General features: G+C 37.2%; 1 protein-coding gene across 1 annotated transcript in view; it reads left to right on the top strand.

The window, feature by feature from the left end:
- Positions 1-7,407: 7,407 nt before the first annotated feature.
- Positions 7,408-22,370, top strand: part of svilb (supervillin b) — a 55,278-nt gene continuing 40,315 nt past the window's right edge. Inside the window, 6 exon segments of the mRNA XM_048163832.1 lie at positions 7,408-8,213; positions 11,256-11,319; positions 13,749-13,828; positions 14,485-14,542; positions 15,673-15,836; positions 16,958-17,678. Coding sequence (XP_048019789.1) covers positions 8,156-8,213; positions 11,256-11,319; positions 13,749-13,828; positions 14,485-14,542; positions 15,673-15,836; positions 16,958-17,678 — 1,145 coding nt within the window. The 5' untranslated portion in view covers positions 7,408-8,155.

Here is a 22,370-nt window from a genome sequence, read left to right as displayed (position 1 = left end):
TGATGAGGCCTGACTGATTCAGACTCTTCACAACCTTATAAGAGCAGAGAATGTGAGTCCTCACCATTTGTAAACCTCATAGAGAATGATGTGTGCTGTGTTTGGAATGGAATAATAGTGTACTGCTTACTGCATACTGCACAGTGTACTGTATACTGCTTTGTTTAATGTTTTCCCTTAATAGTTATATATACATATATACACATGCATGCATACATAGTCTTGTAATCTTTGAAGTATGACTATTTACATTTATTTATTACCATTATAAAGTTAATATTTTATAATTCAGTAAATGGCATCCAGTTATAATATTTTAAATAAGACTATTTTGTTTTTGTTTTTGTTTTGTTTTTTAGATTAATAAATAAAATGTAATTTATTTTTTACCCTTAATATATTGTATGATTAATTTGGTGAATGGCATCCAGATAAAATCTTTTAAATAAGATTTTTGTTTTGTTTTCTAATTTGGGAATGGGATTAATTTTTTCTATATATATTTTTTTATTTCTTACCTTTTACTACAGTTAATGTGTTGTATGATTAATTTAGTGAATGACATCCATTTATTATCTTTTAAATAAGGCTATTTTGCTTTTTCAAATTTATTTTTGATTTATATCTGATTTAAAAAAAAAACCATTCAATTACACTACAGTTAATATATTGTATGTTTAATTCAGTGAATGGCATGCAGCTGCAATTTTAGATAAGACTTTTTATTTTGAGTTTAATATTTGATTATAATTTTTAATTTACTTCGAAATATGCTTATTTTGCTTTTCTATCTTGTTTTGTGTAAAAATGTCTTTTTAGCAGTCCAGCTAAATGAGTCAAGATTTATTTGTTTTATTATTTATTTGATTTATTTCAGGTGATTTATTTGTTACAGTAGAAGTTCAAATCATCACATTGCATTGTGGGATACAGTATTGCATCATGCATTGTTCGCTGGTAATATATTTCACATTTTGTCATAGTATTATGTGCATATATATATTCTGTATACAAAATACATACTGTGAGTATTCTATTATTAAAAACAAAGTGCAAAGACCGTTGAAAGGAGGAGGATGAGAATATGGGTAGGAAAAGACAAGTCCTTTTGAGGAGAGATGTTTAGATAAGAGACAGAACAATGAGACATATTGAGATGGTCCAGGCTCAGGATCCCAATAGAGAATCACTTTCAATCCAGGGCTTGTAAATTCAGCCTAGTGTTTGAGGCAGTTAGAGATCAGCACCTGCCTCCTGTCTGTAAGGTATGTTCGAATGGTTGTTCTCACAGTGCAGTCTGTAGTTCAGCAGTAATTTAAACAAACCTCATCCTGCCAGTAAGCTCTGTGTCCTAATAAAGGCAGAAGATGGAGACCAGAACGACTAGAGAATGTAGTCTGACCGAACTCCTCCTCCAAACTGTTCTGGGACTACAGGTTAAATGTATGAAAGAGAGTTTTTATAAGATTCCAGAAGTGATTTTACCATTTCTACATTCACTGTGATGATGTCTCTAATATTCCCATAAAGGGATACTTTTTTTTTTATTGCTTTATGCTAATATTAGTGCTAAAGATAAATTGGGTGACTGAGTTAAATTGTGTCAGAAATAGAACCGCATCATTGATTATAATGGGTTTTATTGTCTTTTGTCGTGTCACACCACTCACGTTGAACAAAATTGCTTAAATTTCACTTTTTTTCACTTTTGTCGCAGTTGTGTTTAAATATCAACTTTTAGTTATTTCTCATAAAATTCCATGAGATAAATAAAACATGGAAAGCATATGGGGCTGCACAATTCTGGATAAATTGAGAATCATGATTTTTGTTTCAAACAAAGATCACTATTCTGAACAGACGACTAAACAAAATAACGTGATTTACTAGAGATTCTGACCAAATGTTAATTGTTGCAGTCTATTTAAAATGTTAAAAATTGTTTTTTTAAATGAATGATTCAATGAATCGCTCTTAAAACTTCACATGTTTCATTACTGGATGATAGTGGTGCAACGGATCACAAAACCACGGTTCGGATCATATCACGGTTATTAAGTCAAGGATCGGATCATTTTTCGGATCGGCACAAAAAAACCCTTTGCATTTATTACTTAGCCTGACTTTAACTACTCCGATACCACAACAGAAACTACTAGCCTAACTAATACATTATTAAAGGCAAGTGAACAGACTGTAAAAAGAACAAATACTGTGAACTAATTACAAGAATAGATAAATACAACATAAAGTTACAAATAAAATATAAGGTCTAACTGTAGTATTAATTTTTGTGTACAGAAATGTAATAATTAAATGTAAAATGACACTGTTCACTGTATAAAATTAGTATAGATGAATCTTTGTTAAATCTCTGTTTTGTTGTTTGATTTACATGATGGACAACAGCAGGTATTTATAGGTTGCTGTCACTTTAAAAGTAAGACCCCATGCACGCACACATCCGATAGATGCACATCCGAATTCTCACCTCATTCAATTAAGACATAACCGAATGTGTTTAGAGAATACTTGCCGAGAGGGGTATTTTGACTGACATAATGTGTGTATGTGTCCATCCAAGTGCATTGAGGACGCGAAAGAGAAATCAATTTGGAGTTTGCGAGCCATCTGAAACGCGAGCCTTGTAGTGCGTCTGTGTGTACGATAAAAGCGTGGCGTGCGATACTGAATTAAATCCTCTTTTGCCTCTTCTAGCGCTGGAATGGTTTTATATCTATATTTAATGTGTAAACTAGCAAGACAAAACACGTGAAAATGATAACCTTTCACTCTTTTGCGGTTAAACTTGCAATTGATCCGCAAATCACATGTGTGCCGAACTATGGGGCTTGGTCCGTACGGATCACGGATCAACAACGATCCGTATAACCACTACTGGATGAATCGGCGTTTTTGAACAAATCTTTTTAATGAATGATTCAATGACAAATCAATTTTTTTACAGTCACAGTCACAGTGTCGCCAGCTACTGGTGTAACAATGTAATTAATACAGTCTTTATTTGAAGCTTCAAGATACTTTCAAAAGGTGATTCTTTCTTTCTTTCTTTCTTTCTTTCTTTCTTTCTTTCTTTCTTTCTTTCTTTCTTTCTTTCTTTCTTTCTTTCTTTCTTTCTTTCTTTCTTTCTTTCTTTTTCTTTCTTTCTTTCTTTCTTTCTTTCTTTCAAATCGCTACCATAGACATTAGTGTTTGTATCCAAACTATAAACTTTTATCCCAATAATGTGAGTTATTGTAACAGAAAAAATGATTGTGTGTGTGATTTGAAAATACTTTGTTTGTGAAGCTGTTTTATACCTGCTCTCTCTGGGTCAGAACACAGATCTGACTGTTCGCTGTGACCATACTTGTTTCATAAGTATTATAAGGTTTAATAGTCATAGAGCCGAATCAAGATTGCGTGGGTGTGTGAGTTGAGATCATGATCTTTTAACGATTAATCGTGCAGCTCTACATAGTTCATATTATTTGGTTTTGAATTAAGTATTTTGATTAAAAATATCAGACTCTGACAGACTTGGCAACAGTTTGAAACATCATTGAGATATTTTCTGAAACTTCAGAGGAGACAAATGGGGTCTTTTTCTTAACAGAATTATGACTGTGGTTCTTCAGAAGCCATTTCACTCGGATATACTGTACATCACAATAGGGAAGAAAATTCTATTTCATACCGACTTTAATTAATGTTAATTATTTGTTGCAATTATTGCTACATCTGAGACAAGTACAAACCTTTGTAATGTATGCAACATATTTAGGGTATTTTAGGGTATTACATTTAGGACTGTACTTAAGCATCAGTGTCTGTCACACCCTGTGGGACATTGTTGGTGTACCTGCACAGCTTTACAGTGATTACAAGGGCTTATGTCAATAAATGTCAAGTGAACTACAGCAGTGTGCATCTATGTTTGAGCATGGAGTTTTTAGAAATCTCCAGCTTTGTTGATTTTGTGTTATGTCTGTTCTTCCCACAATGCTTTGATGTGGCCCACCATTCGACTCTGTCTCTTGTAAACAAGATTGTTCCTTGGCAACGGCTCTAGCAGTTCCTTGAGTGATGAATGAGTGTGAAATCGGTCTCTGATTTGAATCCTGCTTTCATTGTTATGCCACAACAGAGTGCAACACTCACAGTACAGTTTTTCAGCTGTCTTTTATTTTTATTCTATGAATTTCTCCTATTTACATTTTGTCAGGAAAGTAGTATATAAAAATCAGATGTATTGTAAATAAGAGTGGGGTAAGATGAGCCATTTTTAACTTATGTGGTCCTCAAGATAAGAGAAAATTAGGCAGAAGTACCATACGATGGAAGTGTTTAAAGTAATTTCAGGATGTTTCTTATCATTTAAAATGATCAGAATGCATATATGACAATGGGTTCTAAAAATAGTGTTCCTGTGGCTCAATTTACCCCAGGTTAGGGGTAAGTTGTACATTCTAAATGTAAATTATACATGTCTTTACTGTTGCTTTTGATCAATGTAATGCACCCTTTTAATGCACACTTTGGAATGGTAGTGTATAACATATAACTAGTTTGAGAGTGTATGGTGAGTGACTGACTTATTTAAACTTTACTTTAACGTTATTGTTAATCAGGTTATCTATGCAGAAAATGAATGAGACATTTATCCTACTATTACACTCTATACAATATCTCATATGCATATGTTATTACATTGGTTACACTTTATTTTACAGTGCTGTAGTTATATTGTAATTACTCATAAGTACTGAGTACTATTAATTAACTACATGTACTTATATAGAGTTAGGGTTTGGTTTAGGGTTAGTTGTAAATATGCATAATTTACTGTTATTACTATAGTATGTAGTAACTATGGCACTGTAAAATAAAGTGTTACCTATTATTATTTTTATTGTTTCATCACCTCACATGATGGGTTTTGTCCAGATATACTGTGTTATTGACCTAACACAACCCATCTGGCATACACTCATAGTCCTGCGTAACTGGCTACTAACCTCTAAATTACCAGAATAGACTAGAGTCATAACTCCTTGGCTTACTGGAAACATCGAGTCTAGTTATTTGTGTTTGTGTTTTTAGGTCTCAAATGTACTCTCTAATTCTGCAGTCAGGGCAGGTAAATTAGATATCCCATTCTTAACATCAACTACTTCATCATAGCTACATAAGAATCTTGTATATGTTGTTTTTTTATTGTACCATTTTGTTAATTTCTATCCTAGAATTGGCTAAGGGAGAAGGGAAAATAGAGGTATGACTTCCAGGAGTGAAAGGAATATGATAGATGAGTGAGGTAGTGTGGAGAAGAGCACATGCACAGCAGAGCTGGATAAACATAAGTTAGCCACTCCCCATTGAGGCCTCTCAGCCAATCACATCACACATTGCCTTATTAAGGGCAGCAGTGCTTGAGTGGTCCAGTAAGATAGAGGACAGAGAGATGGACATGTTTGCACGTGCATGTGCCAGTATTATGACTCTCTGGCTAGTATGGACAGAGTTTTCTTAAAAACGCAGCTATTATTTATATGTCTATGATATTTTAGAGCTTGTTTTATAGCTCAAAATTTTTATTATAAATGTATATACTTGGGTTAATCATGAAAAACCAATCTTTTGTCGATTTATTTGTATAAAGTTGTACCTGTTTGTAGTGAAACTATTTTTCCATCTGATAATATTATGAATTGCATGATTACAATCAATCTCATAGATGAAATCGCTCTAGATAAGGACAGAAACATTGTCAAGTTTGCATGAATGAAAAACCTAAACTGCTCATAAGTTATCCTTAAAATCCTAGGAAATGATAGGTGAATAACAGTGATGTAGAAGCAACCCTGGTTGTAAGCCGAAATTTGACATAAACTCTAAACTTGTCCCTCAAATCTGATTGGTTGATTGGAATGTTATCAACAAAGATGTTGATCCAGGAACATGATGCACTTGATGAAATCACGTTCAACATGAAGGACATTGTGTGCAGTCTTGAGAAACACTAGTGTAGTGAACCTCGCAGCACCTTTGGCTCTTGGTGCTCCCTCTAGTGCACACTTTAACGTTGTCAACTTATGATACTTTCACACCAAAGTTGTAGTGTTTTATTAGGTTGTATTGGCATATAGCTGTGTGGACCTATTGCACTTTCGTTCTGACTGGTTGGTCTCTCACTCTCTCTGTCTCATAACAGTGATTTGCAGCAACAAAGCGATCATCAGTCATTTACTTTTCAGTGAGAGTTTTTAGGGCAGTTTGATTGACAGATACTTTGGCGATGTGACAGAGTTAACTTTATGCATAGACAAAGATGTTCACAAAATTATGATGCAGTTAGATACAGCAGTCGAGCAGGAATCAGTGTTATTTTAGTAATATTTATATATAGTTATAGTATTTATTCATATTTTCAATTAGCTTTTATTTTGATATTTTTAATTTTAATTAGTTTTTCCCCCAGCAATTTAGTTATGTGCTTTTGTCATTTTTCTTATTTTTTTTCCCCCCAGAATATTTCTATAGTTTATTTTTTTATTTCAGTTTTAGTTTAGTAATTTTAGTACTTCAACTTAAACTTTAGTAGCCAAGGCAACATAAGGTTACATTATTAGTTTTAGTTAACAGTAACAACACTGGCAGAAATACTGGCAAACAACTGTGTTTCGACTTGGCAACTAGGCAACGATTTTCAAGAATAATCATAATAGTTTGTCAATAAAATTAACAGTCAATTTGATTGAATAATCATTAACATTATTATGTTAATACAGCAAAAAGTATTGTAATGTGAGGAATATGTGTAATATATTGGATGGTGTATTACAGCATCTACCAGTAAGGGCTAACTGTTTTATGCTAAACAGCTAAAACTTAATGGTAACACTTTACAGTAAGGTCTCATTTGTTAACATTAGTTAACGTATTAACTAACATGAACTTGAGCAATACATTTGTTACAGTATGTATTAATCTTTGTTAATAATAATAAAAATACTGTCGTTCATTGTTTGTTCATGTTAATTCACAGTGCGTTAACTGATGTTACTAACTAACTTTTGAATTTAATAATGTATTAGTAAATGTTGAAATTACACTCTAAAAAATGCTGGGTTAAAAACAACCCAAGTTGGGTTGAAAATGGACAAACCCAGTGATTGGGTTGTTTTAACCCAGCGGTTGGGTTAAATGTTTGCCCAACCTGCTGGGTAGTTTTATTTAAACCAACTATTGTTTAAAAATTGCTATATGGCTAGCTTAAAATGAACCCAAAACTACCCAGCAGGTTGGGCAAACATTTAACCCTACCGCTGGTTAAACAACCCAATTGCTGGGTTTGTCCATTTTCAACCCAACTTGGGTTGTTTTTAACCCAGCATTTTTTAGAGTGTAACATTTAAGTTTAATAAATGCTGTAGAAGTATTCATTCTTAGTTCATGTTAACTAATGTTAACTAATGAAACCTTATTTAAGTTACCAACTCAACCTCTTTGGCAGTGCAGCAGAAGCAGAATCCAGATGATCCACAAAATGTCCTGTCGCACTCGTAACGGATAGCATAAAAGCTCAAAATTACATGGAAGGTAGCTTTTATCTTGTTTAGCTGTCTTTAGTGTGTGCATTTTAAGAATATAGCATTTTCTTATAACACAGCTTGATTTTTAGTAAAGCTTCACATTCATTTAGCTTGTTTTTCTGACTAAAAGATGTTAAAAGCAGTTCAGACTTAATTAAAGACTCTTGTCTTTGCATCACCGAGTATTTGTGACTCCTGGATTGCTGACGCATGTGTGAGTGTGTGTAAATGTAGCAGCGATCATGTCATAAGTCCAGGAATCCTTCGTGCTCCCACAATCCACTTTTATCATCTAGGCTAATTTCTGCCTGTAATCAGATTACTGCCTGTGAGCTGCCTTAGCACCTCTCTCTCTCTCTCTCTCTCTCTCTCTCTACCACCCTCCCATGTGTTTGCTTTAGCCCTGCAGTTTTGCCTGTGTGCATTTCCATCACGTTGAGTCCGTCCGTGGCGGTCCCTCTCTCTCTCTTGCTCTTTCTTCGTCTGTCTGAGCCTGTGATTAGGTCTATCTGTCCTTTTCCTCTCTTTCATCTGTTTTCTTCTTTCCTTTTCATTCCAACATGTTTCAAAACCCGTGGATTGCTAACTATCTCAACCATGTCACACAGTGTAGTCAAGGTAAGTGTGGAACTCTCTGTGCCCGGTTACTGTTACCAGGCAGTGAGGCTGATTTATGGGGACTTGAGTAAAATGGTTAAAGGGTCATTGATTGAATAGTTACAGAACAGAAAGGATTGCACAGTTGTTTGATTTCAAGAAAGGATGGCTTTGTTTTAAGTAATTTGGCAAAAATATTTAATTTAATAGTACAAAACAGAAGTATATGACTCTTTTATATTTTGTATATCTTTTGTATATTTTCTCTTGTTCTTTTGGGCATGAAGATTGATTAATTGATCAGATGAAGTCTAAATAGTTGTGGTGTGCTAAAGGTTACTGTGAACTTCGAAGTGATTGGTGATGGACCTCGATATGACCATTTGGAGATAGTCCGCATCAGCTGATGACTGTTGCCAAAGGGATCGAAGTGATCATTCTGCCTGGAGTTAGTGTAGAAAATTGACAGCCCTGTCAATGGAATAGAAAGTATGCTTTTTTTTGTTTGGAAATTGAGTAAATATTGTGTAAAATAAGTGTTGAATTAAATTCTGCATCACTACATTTCTATATTTGCTTTCATTATTTTGTATAATATATACAGTATATACACTGCTGGCCAAAATAAAGTTGCTGTTTGGATTTAAATAGGCATATACTTAAGAGTCTATGACTGGATCATTATTGCTGTGATTACGTTTCTAGCATGTTATATGCTTGGGAACAGGTTTTTAACCCTAACTGATGGAGTGTGTAGCTTTTCATTTCTTAAACAACCATGTAGGAAGACACATCATGGCCATATTCCAGGATGACAATGTCAAGATTCGTCAGGCTCAAATTGTTAAAGAATGGTTGGGAGGGAGCATGAAGTATCATTTTCACACATGAATTGGCACCTCTGAGTCCAGACACACTTTAAATTGACGCACCTCTTGATGTAAATAACATCACAACATTTATTTCTGTCAAGAGGTGCATCAGTTTTTTTGTCAAGATCTTTTGTATTGATACTGCAAGAGTCAAGCACTCTGTAAATCTCCTCCAGCACATCCCAAAGACTGTCAGTGAATCTAAGGTCTGGAACTAAAAGAACTGTTCTTAAACATATAACATACTAGAAACATAATAATCACAGCAATAATGATCCAGTCATAGACTCTTAAGTATTTGCCTATTACAGCGACTTTTTTTGGCCGAGCAGTAGCTTAAATAATTGTATTGGCCATCAGTAAATCTGCTCTCCAGAGAACGGTATTGACATGAACCATTTTTAAAAAAAAATCAACATTAAACACTTGGCCATGCAATTGATAATGACTTATGTTTTAGTAATTGTTCATCAAAGGCAACAAGACGGCATTCAAGCATAATTATGAATTCATATAATTTTATCCATGTGCAGGCCAAAAACAACTAACCTCTACAGTAAATGATTCTGGATAGAGTGTATATTGGCTAGGCTGATTATTCAGCCAATTTTTTTTTTTTTTTAAGATTTATTTTTTGGTATTTTTGCCTTTTATTATGATAGTGGAGTGGGAGACAGAGGGGAATGGGATCAGGAAGGGTCCGTGAGCCAGGACTCCAACTCGGGACGCCCAAAGCGCAACAGCGCTATATGTCAGCGCTGCCCACAAGGCTATCAGAAATGTTTCTTGAGCTGCAAATCAGCAAATTAGAATGAATTATGAAGGATCGTTTGACACTGAAGACTGGAGTGATGTCTTTAATGGCCAATAAGTGACTTTAAAATACATTATTATAGAAAAGTTATTCTAAATTTCATATTTTAGAATATGAATGTATTTTCCTCTCTATTTTACTGTATTTTTGATCAATTAAATGCAGCCTTGTTGAGCATAAGAGCTATTGACATCTTGCTCATCAGATAAAAGTATGAACATCAGCCATTGAAAGACCTGTCATTCAACTACTAAACTTAAATCAGGTCTTGTTGAAGTGGAACAGTTCAATAGTGGAATAGCCTGTCTCAGTTTAAGATATTTTGTTAAGCCAAATCTCTCTTTTTCAACTGCCAAAGTTTCAGAGTCGCAACTGATTTGGTGTCGCATCTCAGCAGTGCCTGCAGCTGTCACACTGTGTGTAAACCTGCATGTAATGTGTTGATCATGAAATGACCCCTGACTCTGTGTCAACACTGTTAAAATGTGCTAATGGCAGGACGTGATAATTGTGCTGTCCACACATTAGATCATAAAATCCTTTACACAAACCTTGTGTAAAAGTGGTTTACTGGACGTTTGTCTTTCTGTGCTGTGAACTACATGTGTTTTAAGAAGGAGGGTGAACCTTTGAGCAGGGCCTATTTTTTACCCTGATCACCCCAACTAGTATTTTTAGACAATGCCTTGTTCTTCTCCTCTCCACTCTGCTAATTTGTAGCTGTCAGCATCCTGAAGTGATTCTCTGGCAATCCTGAGACGGAAACTCGTCCAGTAGACTTCATTTAAGTTAATTAGGATGTCTTCACACCCACGGTTTCTTTGTTCTTCTCAGCTTGTTCTTGGAGCGAACCCTCCCCAGCCCAGGTGCTCCATTTGGAGGGGGTAAATTTATCATTCGACCAACACTGGAGAATGTTAAACGCAGTAACTTAAGCTGTTGACTGTACAGCGGGGTAAAAAATAAAAATTACGATGGGTTTAAATGGCCAAAACATGAAGTTAAGATGAAGTGTTATTAAAATTGTTGTTATTATTGGCAACAGGAGGAGATATTCTGGATAAAAATGCCACTAAAATTTTTGTCACAAGATAAATTTGTGTCTTTCCTGATCCTAATGAATTCTTTAGTTGCTTAACTTCACAGTAAGCAACATTAAATAAAATTTAATTACACAAAACTATTCAAGTTCAGCTGGTAAATTCCGTTTGTGTGTGCACAAATGTTTCATTTTATGTACGTCAGTATAATACGAGATGTTTCTTGGCTAGATTTTGTGAATTGTCTTGTAAAAGTCAGCTAACACTTAACAGAATCTCAGACATACTGTATATTTCTAAACATTCTTTTAAGAGTTTGTCTTGTTTCTTTTTGCAGGCTTTGTCCGTGACGCTTCTGCTAAGCTCTACAGCCCTGCACTACTAAAGAAAAGCACAATAAGGTTAGAATACATACATCTTGCCTTTTTTAAATTTGTTTTGTTTTAACCCCAACATTTGTCTTTGTTTTAAACTGTCTCCATAAGTCTATAGCTGAATTAAATCCTGAATTAATCCCTTTATGTTCTTTAATACTTAACTCTAAATGGGTTGATAAGAGAGATTAGAGATTTTCTGCCCAAACTGTCTCTTTACAGTAGCTCTGCTCCAAACCTTAGTGAGCTGTCTGCCTACACAGCATTTATAAGGCAATCCCAGCACGCACTGCAACAACTTGAATCTAAAATGGTGGACAAATCTGCTAAATGAATAAAATGTAAATTTACAAAGTCACAATCTAAGCAAAAGTACATATGTGTATGTATACATGTGAAAATACTATTAGAAATGTTGCATTGCTAAAAACTGATCTAAATAAATCTAAATAAATGGACTGTTTCACCCAATGTTTGTGTGTGCTATGTGTTTTTGAGCTTAGAATAGGCCTTATCTTTTCATTAGCTTAGCAGCATGTGTTAATGCTAGACTCTATTGGAACCAATTGGGTTTTGGAGCAGAGCTACAGTATAGATTTCAGGATTTCTTGTGTGCTCCTGTCAAACAAGCCAGAGGGCCATATATTGGCATGTTTTTAAGGCATCGTGCACAGATGATGTACCCATTTACATCTTTATTCTGGAGTTGAAATAAATCAAATCTTTGCTCCTGCTGTTTCTGAACAGCTTAACAATACCTCTGTTAGATACGAAAGGGATTGTTTGAAATGAAACTGTTGCACTATGGACCTCAGGACACTGATTGTGTTTCTTAAGTATCTTGAGATAAATGGAAAGGGCAGATGTTTTGGTTACTGTAATCACAAATTGTGATTGGTCAGGACACTGCAATATATATTGATTCATCAATAAAAAAGACTTTTGCCTAGGAGGCATAGTCTGCTGTTATCATCACAGACCCAGAGTGTGTATGTGTGGGTGTATGTGCGTGTTATCTTTTTGTTGTTTCCATTGGTTAAGCTGTTAAAAGAGAATAATGTGCTCTTGACATGTCTTTAATTTGTCCAAAATAAATGAAAACATCAGTTCTAAAGGAGACCTCACGATCACACAATATGGAACATAACCATGTTGTAGCCACAACTCATAATGTCTTTAATTAATAATCTTATGAAATGGATGTCATTGTCAATGATTGTAGTGTATGTTCTGCCATATATCTTAGTTAACTTATGCTTCATAGTACGAAAGTGGCTAATTTCATGGTATGGAAATGGTAAATATAGTCATATATTAATATCTGAATAATTATCAGTAATGCATGAAATGTAAAGTAACATAATGGTTTTAGTTGGAAATTTGCACACATTCAAATAACATTTAACAGAAATCAGAAATTAGTCAGGATTTTGCATGTTTATTTATAATATCAGTAAAATATATAACAATTTTGTTAATTTAAATTCAAAATTAAACTAAGAACTGTCAACGCTTGATTCTGATTGGTTGGTATGCTACAAGGGTCTTGATGTAATTTTCTGTAATTGAACGGGAATGAAGAAGTTTTAGGTTTGTTGACCACATTACAGTAGCATATCACTTCACATTCTTTCTGGGCGCTTGTAAAATGTTAACTACAGCTTGTTTTTAAGCAAGATACTTAATCAGTGGCTTAGGGGAAGTATATACTATGGTTTACCTGGACTGTTTACTATTATTATAAGTAATTGAAAATGTAATGCACATCAAGGGTATAATGGCCATTAGACCTTTTGTGTATTATTTTTCAATAATTCAATTGCACAGAGTCGCTTATTCATAGTTGCATCGTTTCAATATCGGTTGTGTCTGAAAAGTTTCCATTAATGCAATCTAAACCTGTTTAAGCTCTAATTAGTGTTCTGCTGCCCAGCTTATGAGATTGTTGTGCATAGCGAATGGTGTGCTGTAAACGGGAGTAACTGGAGTGTGCTGTTTGGGATGGCAGGACTGGTACCATGGTGAAGGGGAACTCTAGATGTATAAATACCTTAGCAGCTAATCTATTCCTGTGGTCAGATTCAAGTAAACGTTCAAGATCCTCTATGCTAATTCTGCTTAAAATGTCACACGGGAACACATTGGTAGATTTGCCCACATGCTCATGATGACCTGCCAGTGCAGAATTTTGGAGACACTAAGTGCCAAATCCGCTTTTTTCGAAGGTGTGTAGAGATTAGATGTTGGAAAAATCAACAAAGTTCCAACATATTGAATTGGGTTGGAGGTGTGGCCAAGCAGCGCTTACTGTTGGCTCAGTCCCCTTTCAAAAAAAAGTTCTGGAAAGAACAAAAATGAAATGAACACATTAAATCTACTGTATCTGTATCTACATGACAATAACATGACATTTTTGATTGTTTTGAATCATGCAATTTCTATTTTTGCCTTATCAGCTTTGGTGTGGATGACAGGACATCACTGGTTAGGAGTACTACAGATATTGATGAAAAAATTCTTGCTGCGTTGCCCAAAGGTGAGACATACTAAACGATGTGCTTACAAAGGTAGGCCCGGGATACATTGCACAATTTTTTGCTGTCCCAGATGAAAGATTGCCATCGTGAAACAATCATGGTGATTTCTGTGATTGTAGCTCTTAATCGGTGGTCCTATGTTGTACAGTCAGAGAGGTTCAAAGGCGGCCGTTTTCCCGGTCTTGCGACCAAAGATAGCCTACGATCATTTTCTCACAGTGTCAGAAATTCAGCATGATCAACGCACAGTGTGTTTGCTGCTATGACCGACGTCTATTGACCAGCCAATAAAAATGCGACATGAAATCAACGCGACATGGTGCTAAAACTTAAAACTGCTTACCTTATTCTTTTTCACCGCTTCCTTTTTTACAGAACACATAAAAACTACAACTGCCAAAGTGTGATTCAACATGGTCTTTTTGTTTTACCACTAGTGCATGCTGATGATGTTTTATTCTTCTATAGAAACTTGCATCGTAACCTACGAGTCAATAGGTCTCATCATCGTACAGTGTACAAGCATGTCGTACCCAGGTTTAATAGATCCATGTCGCACAGTGTGATTTGAAATGATCTTATAGGATCGCTAAAATCATGCATTGTATCCCGATTTTTTAAAGTTGGATATTTGCTAAAATACTTGTCATTTTAGTTTCAGAGCTAAGGAAGCAATTTGAAACCACGATCAGAAGTTGCCCAGAAATGAACAGGTACATTTGGTCTTCCAATAGTTTTCTATGCATATTAAAATTAAAATGGCATCTCTATAGCTCAAACAGTTGAGTATAGTGTTGGCAATGCTAAGGTCATGGGTTCGATTCCCATGGAATACATGAACTGATAAAATGTATACCTTGAATGCAATGCAAGTTGCTTTGGATAAAAGCATCTGCCAGATGCAGAGATGTAAATGACTGATTTCTTTTAAAAACTCATATAGTCAGTGTTGAGGAATGTTACCATTACAAATTTTTTTTAAGGGACAGTTCACCCAAAAATGAAAATTTTGTCATTAATTACTCACCCTCATATCGTTCCAGACTTTCGTTCATCTTCGGAACACAAATGAAGATTTGATGAAATCAGATTTTTGATGAAATCTGAGAGCTTTCTGTCCTATGCAACTGACACTTTCACACTTCAAAAAGTTCATAAAGAGATCGTAAAACTAATGAATATGAATTGAGCGGATTAGTCCAAATTTTCTGAAGAGAGACAATTGTTTTAAATGATGAACAGATTGAATTTAGACTTTTATTCACATATAAACATTTATATATTGTGGTAAACAGAAGCTCAAGCTTGTTTGCTTGATGTGCAAGAACCAATGAGGCTCATTCTTGTGTTACGCAGCACGTTTGAGCTTCCACATGAACCAAAGTGGTTTGTTCTCGCGTGTCAAGCAGGTTTGGTTGAGCTTGTTTGTTTGCTGATCAATGTTTATATGTGAATAAAAGCCTAAATCAAATCTGTTTGTCATATAAAGAGATCAAGTCTCTTCAAAAAAAATTGGACTAAACTGCTCAATTCATATGGATTAGCTTTACAATCTCTTTATGAACTTTTTGAAGCGTCAAAGTGTCAGTTGTGTAGCTGTTTATGGAGAGACAGAAAGCTCTCAGATTTCATCAAAAAAGATCTTTATTTGTGTTCTGAAGATGAACGAAATTCTTACGGGTTTGGAACGACAATTGGAATTAATGACAGAATTTTCAATTTTTTGGGTGAACTAACCCTTTAAGTAACTTATGTTGCATCATTACTCTATGGAAAGCACTGTCAGTCTGCCCAGAATGTTGTGTTACCCAAACACTACGTAAATTGGCTTCTCATCACGCAGGAAAGAGAGGATAGCAAGAAGGTTGGAGGGGATTGAGGCTGATGTTCCAGCTGCTCTTAATACAAGCATGCAACATACAGCCGGCCTTGTGACTAATCGGCTATTGGAGGAGGACACACCACGCTACACACGTGCTTCAGATCCTAGTGATCCAGGCATTGTGGGTAAGACACCACAATTCATTGTTTTCTGTAAGCAGGCAATAAACAGTGCACAGCTAAGGCAAGAGACACTATTACTATTGCTATTTGTTATTCTGTTATTTTGACAAACCCCTCTAAACTTTGGTACATAGGAAAAGAGGTATGCTATAACGTTTCTTAGCAATCTAAAACCTGACGGACAATGTAACGGCTGAAAAAATCCCATAGACTTGCATTGAACAAGAAGGCCAGTTCATATCTAGTGACCACAGTATCATAGAATTTTGGACCTGTAAGCAATAGGGCTGTCAAAAGTACCGACTTCGGTACCAAATCGGTACTGAAATTTTAAAATATGACGATACCAGCGTTTCCCCCTGGCATTTTGTGCACTGTTGAGCGGATTCTTAAACATTTCTGATTGGCCATTGTGTTCACACACTCAACATATATGCCTGTGATTGACTACAATGATCAACGCTTCAAAAACATGTTGTAAAAAGACATCTTCGATCTTTGGATTTACCTTTATCATTTCAAGGATATCAGGTCACCGTGTGGGACAATTAAGCTTAGAGTGTCGACTAGAGAAGTAGAAGTAAGGGTTTGGTTTACGTCACCTCAGGACTTCACTGGGGAGATCTGAGGTGACATCAGTTGGGTGGCAGAAAGGGTGGTTCGCCCAGGGCACCATACAAGCTAGAACTGCCACTGATAGACGCCGGCTTTTCAAACTCTCCTGTGTGTATTTGTGCAAGTCATTTTTGAAGCGTGGATCATTGTAGCCAATCACAGGCATACATGTTGAGTGCGTGAACACAATGGCCAATGGGAGGTGTTTAAGAATCCGCTCAACAGTGCTCAAAATGCTAGGGGGGAAATGCTGTTTTTTTTTTTTTTTATTTCAGTACCAACTTGGTACTGAAGTCAGTACTTCTGACAACCCTAGTAAGCAATCATCCAGAATAACCTAGAAACCACATTGCAACACACTAAAAAACACTCAGAATACTCTATCAATGCCCTGCTATTGATCACACATTCCAATCACTAATCTAATTACACAGTCTTCAGAAGTAAAATTTTTTTTAATAAAATGAATTTGTTGATCTCCTTCTCACTCTCTGTTTGCCACTCTACAGTGCGACGCTACAGTCGTGATGAGATGGAAGCTCCAGAGCGACAATCCAGAGCTCGGGCACGTCCAGATCCACAGTCGTCCGTCCATCCTGACCCAGTAGACCTTACCCCAGCAGGGTCTGATGCAGCCAGCCTCAGCTCTAAAGCTGAGCGGATCGCACGCTACAAAGCTGAACGTCGACGACAATTATCAGAACGGTACGGAATCCTCCTCGACCAGGAGGTGGATCTGGATTACACGCCACGCTACACACGTGCACGGAGAGAGTCTGACCTGTCGGACAGAGGGGCTCCTCCTGACAGGGGACGTGGTGAAAGCAGAACGGGGGGCGGGGCATTGCAAGAGCAGGATAAGGGCCGGGATCGAAGCAGCAGCAGGTCTAAATACAGCAGTTCAGGGATAGGGCGGGTCTTCATGCCTTCTGACCCCGCCCCCGATCATGCTCCTCCGTCAGGCTTTGATGCCGAGCGAGAGAGAGAGAGGGCGATGAACTTGGAAAATTCGAGACGAGCACCTGATCGAAGTCCGAAACCATGGCCACAGGAAGCTCCGGTTCCCATGGAGGCAACAGCAGCCCAACCAACAAAGGGTGTTGCTGTTGTCACTGTGGCAAGTTCTCCTAGGACAGCACGCAGAGCTTCGTTGCCCACGACACGATATGGCATCTCTCCTGGAGACCTGTTTATTGAGCAACAAGCTCAAAATATCCTCAGCAGACAGGGGTAAGTAGTGTGCAGAGTTCTGGATCTTAAAAATGTATGTGTTCAAGGACCCTGATTTTGATTGATTTGGTATTTTCTTCCTGTGTTGGCATTCTTCCTATTGAAACAGCAAGTTGGTGCTGGACATATAAGAGGGGCTTGCTCTTTTTTAACATTTAGTTTGAAGGAATGCTAGCATATCGATGGCCTCAAAGTTAATAGGCCTTGGACTAATGGCACAAAACTGACAATTTGATTTTTAAGAAGGGGTCTTTAAGACCCATAAAAAGATTTTGACTGGTTTGGAACGAGGTTTTATTAGAATACAAATGTGTTAAATAATAGGTACATGAATTATGGATAAGGGACTGCATATTTACAAAGACGGATTTACAACATAAGAAAAGCTGCAGACAACAAGAGATTCAAGATCTTAGCTTGCTTAATATTTAGAAATCATCCTAGTAATAGAAATCAGCAAGTAAATGCAACAGGGTTAGCAATTGCCATCATCTATCTATACCGATAAACTGGTGGACCTCGACGAGGACTAATGCTTTGGGTTTTTTGCCTAACTCCGGTAATTCTGAAGCTCTTGAACATACTCCTGGTAAAAATGCTGAATGGACCAGCTTTTGTGTTTAGTCAGTTTCACAGTCATGCCAGAGAGCTGGTGTGCTGGGGTGAAATATGTAGAACTGTTCTCTGGACATCAGCAAGAATTTCACTCTGAAGCTCTGCTGAAAGATACTCCATAGTCGTGGACAAGAAATGCACATTACTTAGTATGACAGTAATTGGTTGATTTCAGACATTTATAAAATTGATCTCAGCATGAGGAGAAAGCATTACAGCTTTTACAGCATTACAACCTGTTGTCAGTAAACCTGAAAATACAAGTTATACAGTTTTTTTTTTTGTTTGTTTTTTACAGTTTTTTACCAGGCATTCGATGCATGCGCAGTTTTAAGCAATCTCTTGCAATGAGTTACAACCTATGTAAAAATCTTTGTATTCTTTTATGCTAGAGTTGATACAATCTCTCGTCTATTTAGGCCTCCGTCGTCGCTGTAGCTTGCATGCGTTCCGGTGTGTTCTGTTTATGCAGTTTTTCTTTGACTACCTTGTGAATCGATGCCCCCAGTAAAAAGTGAACTATACTTTGTGCTTAACACTCATTATTTCATTGTGATCGTTTCCATAGGAGACCCCTACCATGCCTTTATATCCAAGTACAGGTGCATGTGTTCTATTCAAAATGTTACATAACTCTGAAACTCTAAACAACCCTTGAGGAGTGAGGACTGATGAGATCATCATACTTAAATGAAGGCCCCTAAGGCAGTAATAATGTCAGAGACTAATTGAGGAACCTTAAACTAAAGTTAGGCAAAATAACTATTCAACAAGGAAGAGAGGAAATAATCAGGGGAAGTGGACATTGATGTTTTATTTGTGACATTACAATAGTCCCCTTCTAGAATCTTATTTAGGATTAGTGAAGCCAAGAGTGTGTTTTGTTATAGTGATGAATGTCATGGTGTTGTTTCGGTGGTAACTGGGGTCTGGACCTCTGTGTTCTTTAGCTTGGCAGCTCTTTCTCAGAGCGAGTGGTCCCTCAGGAGAGACATGGACAGTGAAACATACTCACAAATCAACTGGCCATCCAGGTATCAGAGTGGGAGTGTAACCCTTTAAATTCCCTCAGTTGACCCGCTAACTCCATTTCCGTCAGTTGTCCTTATTCTACAAAGTCCATGCACAAAAGTATACATTTTTATCCCCTTGACCCTTTCATATGTAGTCACCATAGATGATGGCAAACCGTTCCCTTTTTAATCTCCCCCTGCATCCGCTGCGTTTTTTTTTTTTTTCCCACTGACCTTTGTTCCTCACCAAAATATGACCAGCTCCTAACAATGTACCTTGGCTTCAGTCCTTTTTGATTTGTTCAATTCATAAAATAACAGGTCAAGCTTATTTTTGTGTCAGTGAGTCACTGCTTGTGGTGAGGTTATCAATAAATGGTTACAAGTAACTATAAATGGTTACCAGGGGACTATTCAGGAAAATGCTAGCTGTAGAGTAATTGAAACAAACTATTTAAGATGAGAATGTGGTCCTTATCCTTGATTTTGATGACACTTTCTCTCATAATTAGGGATGCACGATATTATCATCAAATAAAGGCGTTAAAGGCTTAAAATGTCAACATCGGCATCGGCCCAATATGAAAAATTATGCCGATATTCCTTGCCGATAATAAGACATGTTGATTATGCATTTGCAGTAACTCACATGTGCTCAAGGAGTGCTAGCGACATGATCACATCTGCTGTGTGGTCATTCTTAAAGCAAACTTTTACCTGTATGGTGATAAGATTCATTGTTTTGGATTGCAGTGCTGAATTTGAGAATGCGAGTACAGAAAGATGTGTACGGCAGGGTTGCCAGGTCTGTGCAACAAAAGTAAACCCAATGGCCAGTCAAAAGTAGCCCAAAAATAGGCCATGTCGATTTTCTCCATCTGGCGGCTGAATTTGCCCCTGAATTTGTACAACTGGGGTGTGTTTTGTGGGTTTTGGAGCCCTGAAATCGTACGTACAGGGGTGGAAATCAACCCGTGGAATTTTATTTTACTGCAGACAACACTGGTGTACGGTGTGCAGTACAGTCACTAGCAGCAGCAGCAACAACAACCACCTGCCCGGTTAGGAGTTTTATTTATTTAGGGGGCGCTGAAGGCCCACTTGTTAGACTAATAAAAGGAAAAGTAAATAATAAAGATACTTGTTTCTGAATAAATAAAGCAGCAATTGATTTAAAGGTCAGAAGCTATAGTTTACAAGATCACAAACATGATACTTGTAAATTTAAATAATTGTGTGTGTGTATATATACAGTTTTACTCATTATGTAATATATATTTTAAATGTTATGAAAATAACTTTTTTATAATAAGATTTTTAGAATTTTTACAGCTCTTTTGCTGTACACCATCTACAAATGTTGAATCCACAAATAAGTGGAACTGCGTCTGAAAAAAAACCCCAGCAGTGATTGAGTTTTATTATTGTTAGTTTCAAAGCTTTCAGTGTACTTTCATTATAAAATGAATGTTTTAGTTCTAACAATTAAGTTTTTGTTCTACTGAAACTAACAACTAACTGAAATGAAAAATAATTTCTTTATAATCCCTGCACAGGAGAGACTTTTTGTTTCCAAACAAAAGGAAAAAAATATCGCCATCGGCCAAAATGAGTTGAAAAATATCGGCATATTGGCAAAAATCCTATATCGTGCATCCCTACTCAAAATGATAGTAGGTCATGTTTTGAAATGGATGAATGTTAATTCCTCTCTTTCCTCCCTTCACGAAGAATAAGAGTAAGAGAGAGACAAACAAGGGAGGATATCTCAGGAAGGGGTTCTGATTCAGGGCCAGATGCATCCTCTGTCAGACGTCATCCAACAGTTGCCCCTCCATATTTGGCTCCACGACCTCAATCTGCAAACCAGCCGCGAACACGGAGCACTGAACCCCCAATCCAACAACCGAGTCAGCTAGCAGAGACCCGTCAACAAAGGGCACATAGTGCAGAGCGGCCACGATTCCAGCGCACTCACAGTATGGATTCACCTGCCCTTCAACACATACCTTCAAGTGAAATAGGAAATTATCACCGTGCTCAAAGTGCAGAGCCCACAAACTATGAACAGATTCCTGGTGTACATCCTAGCACCATGGGTCATCAGCCTGGATTTGGGCAAATCAGGCAATCCCTACCAAGGCGAGATACTCAAGATGTTCAACAACCATCACAAATGACACAACCACACTCAGCTTACAAAGACCTCCAGCATCCATTACCTGGTCGAAGAGATGCCCCACCACCTGTACAGAAGTATCGGGCTATCCTTCAACCAGCGCCTTTGGATGGGGACACTCGCCAACCGGCTCAAGTACATGCAACAACTCAGAAGCCTCTACATGAATATGAACAAACCTCACAATTACATCCTTCACATAGGCATTATGGTCACAGCCAACCTTTGCAGTATGGTCCAGTCCAGGCATTACCTCCAGCCTATGGACAAATAGTCCACTCTGGTCCTTCCCATGCATCTAGCCATCTATCCCCACCTTCAAATGCTCATGTAGCTCACCCTGTGCCTGGACGTCCACTTGGCATGTCTGAGATGCTGGATCACAAAGGATGCTTGGCCTCACCTGGTTCAACATCTACTGGCAAAGAGGGTGAAGAGACAAGACGGCGTCCCAGTGCTGATTATAGTCAGGCTGTTCACAGAGAGGGTCGATCAGCATCCAGGGTGGCTCCACCTTCAGAAGGGCTACTTAGGAGCAGAAAGGCTGTGCTACCCTCAGAGATCCGCCGCAGACAAAAAAGTGTGGATGATCCCATGCGTGGACAAACTGAAGAAGTTTTGGAAAGTCCGAGAATCCGAAGATTAGCCAGTCAGAAGAGACAGAGGGGAGAGGTGGAAGAAAGTTGCACCAGTTGGAAGGGAGGGAAGGGCTTGATGGAAGAGGAATGGCTCAGATGGAAGACATGGTGAAAACAGGTGAAAAGGTGATAGGACTACTAAATGACAGGACCAGGACCAGTCAATCTGAGGACAGAGAGATAGATAATGGCTCAAAGAACAGTTGGTTAGGTGAAGATGTAGGACGTGGTGTAAGGAAGATTGGTC

The sequence above is a fragment of the Megalobrama amblycephala genome, linkage group LG17 (genome assembly GCF_018812025.1).
Source record: "Megalobrama amblycephala isolate DHTTF-2021 linkage group LG17, ASM1881202v1, whole genome shotgun sequence".
Classification (NCBI taxonomy): domain Eukaryota; kingdom Metazoa; phylum Chordata; class Actinopteri; order Cypriniformes; family Xenocyprididae; genus Megalobrama; species Megalobrama amblycephala.
This window is presented reverse-complemented; position numbering and strand designations above follow the sequence as displayed.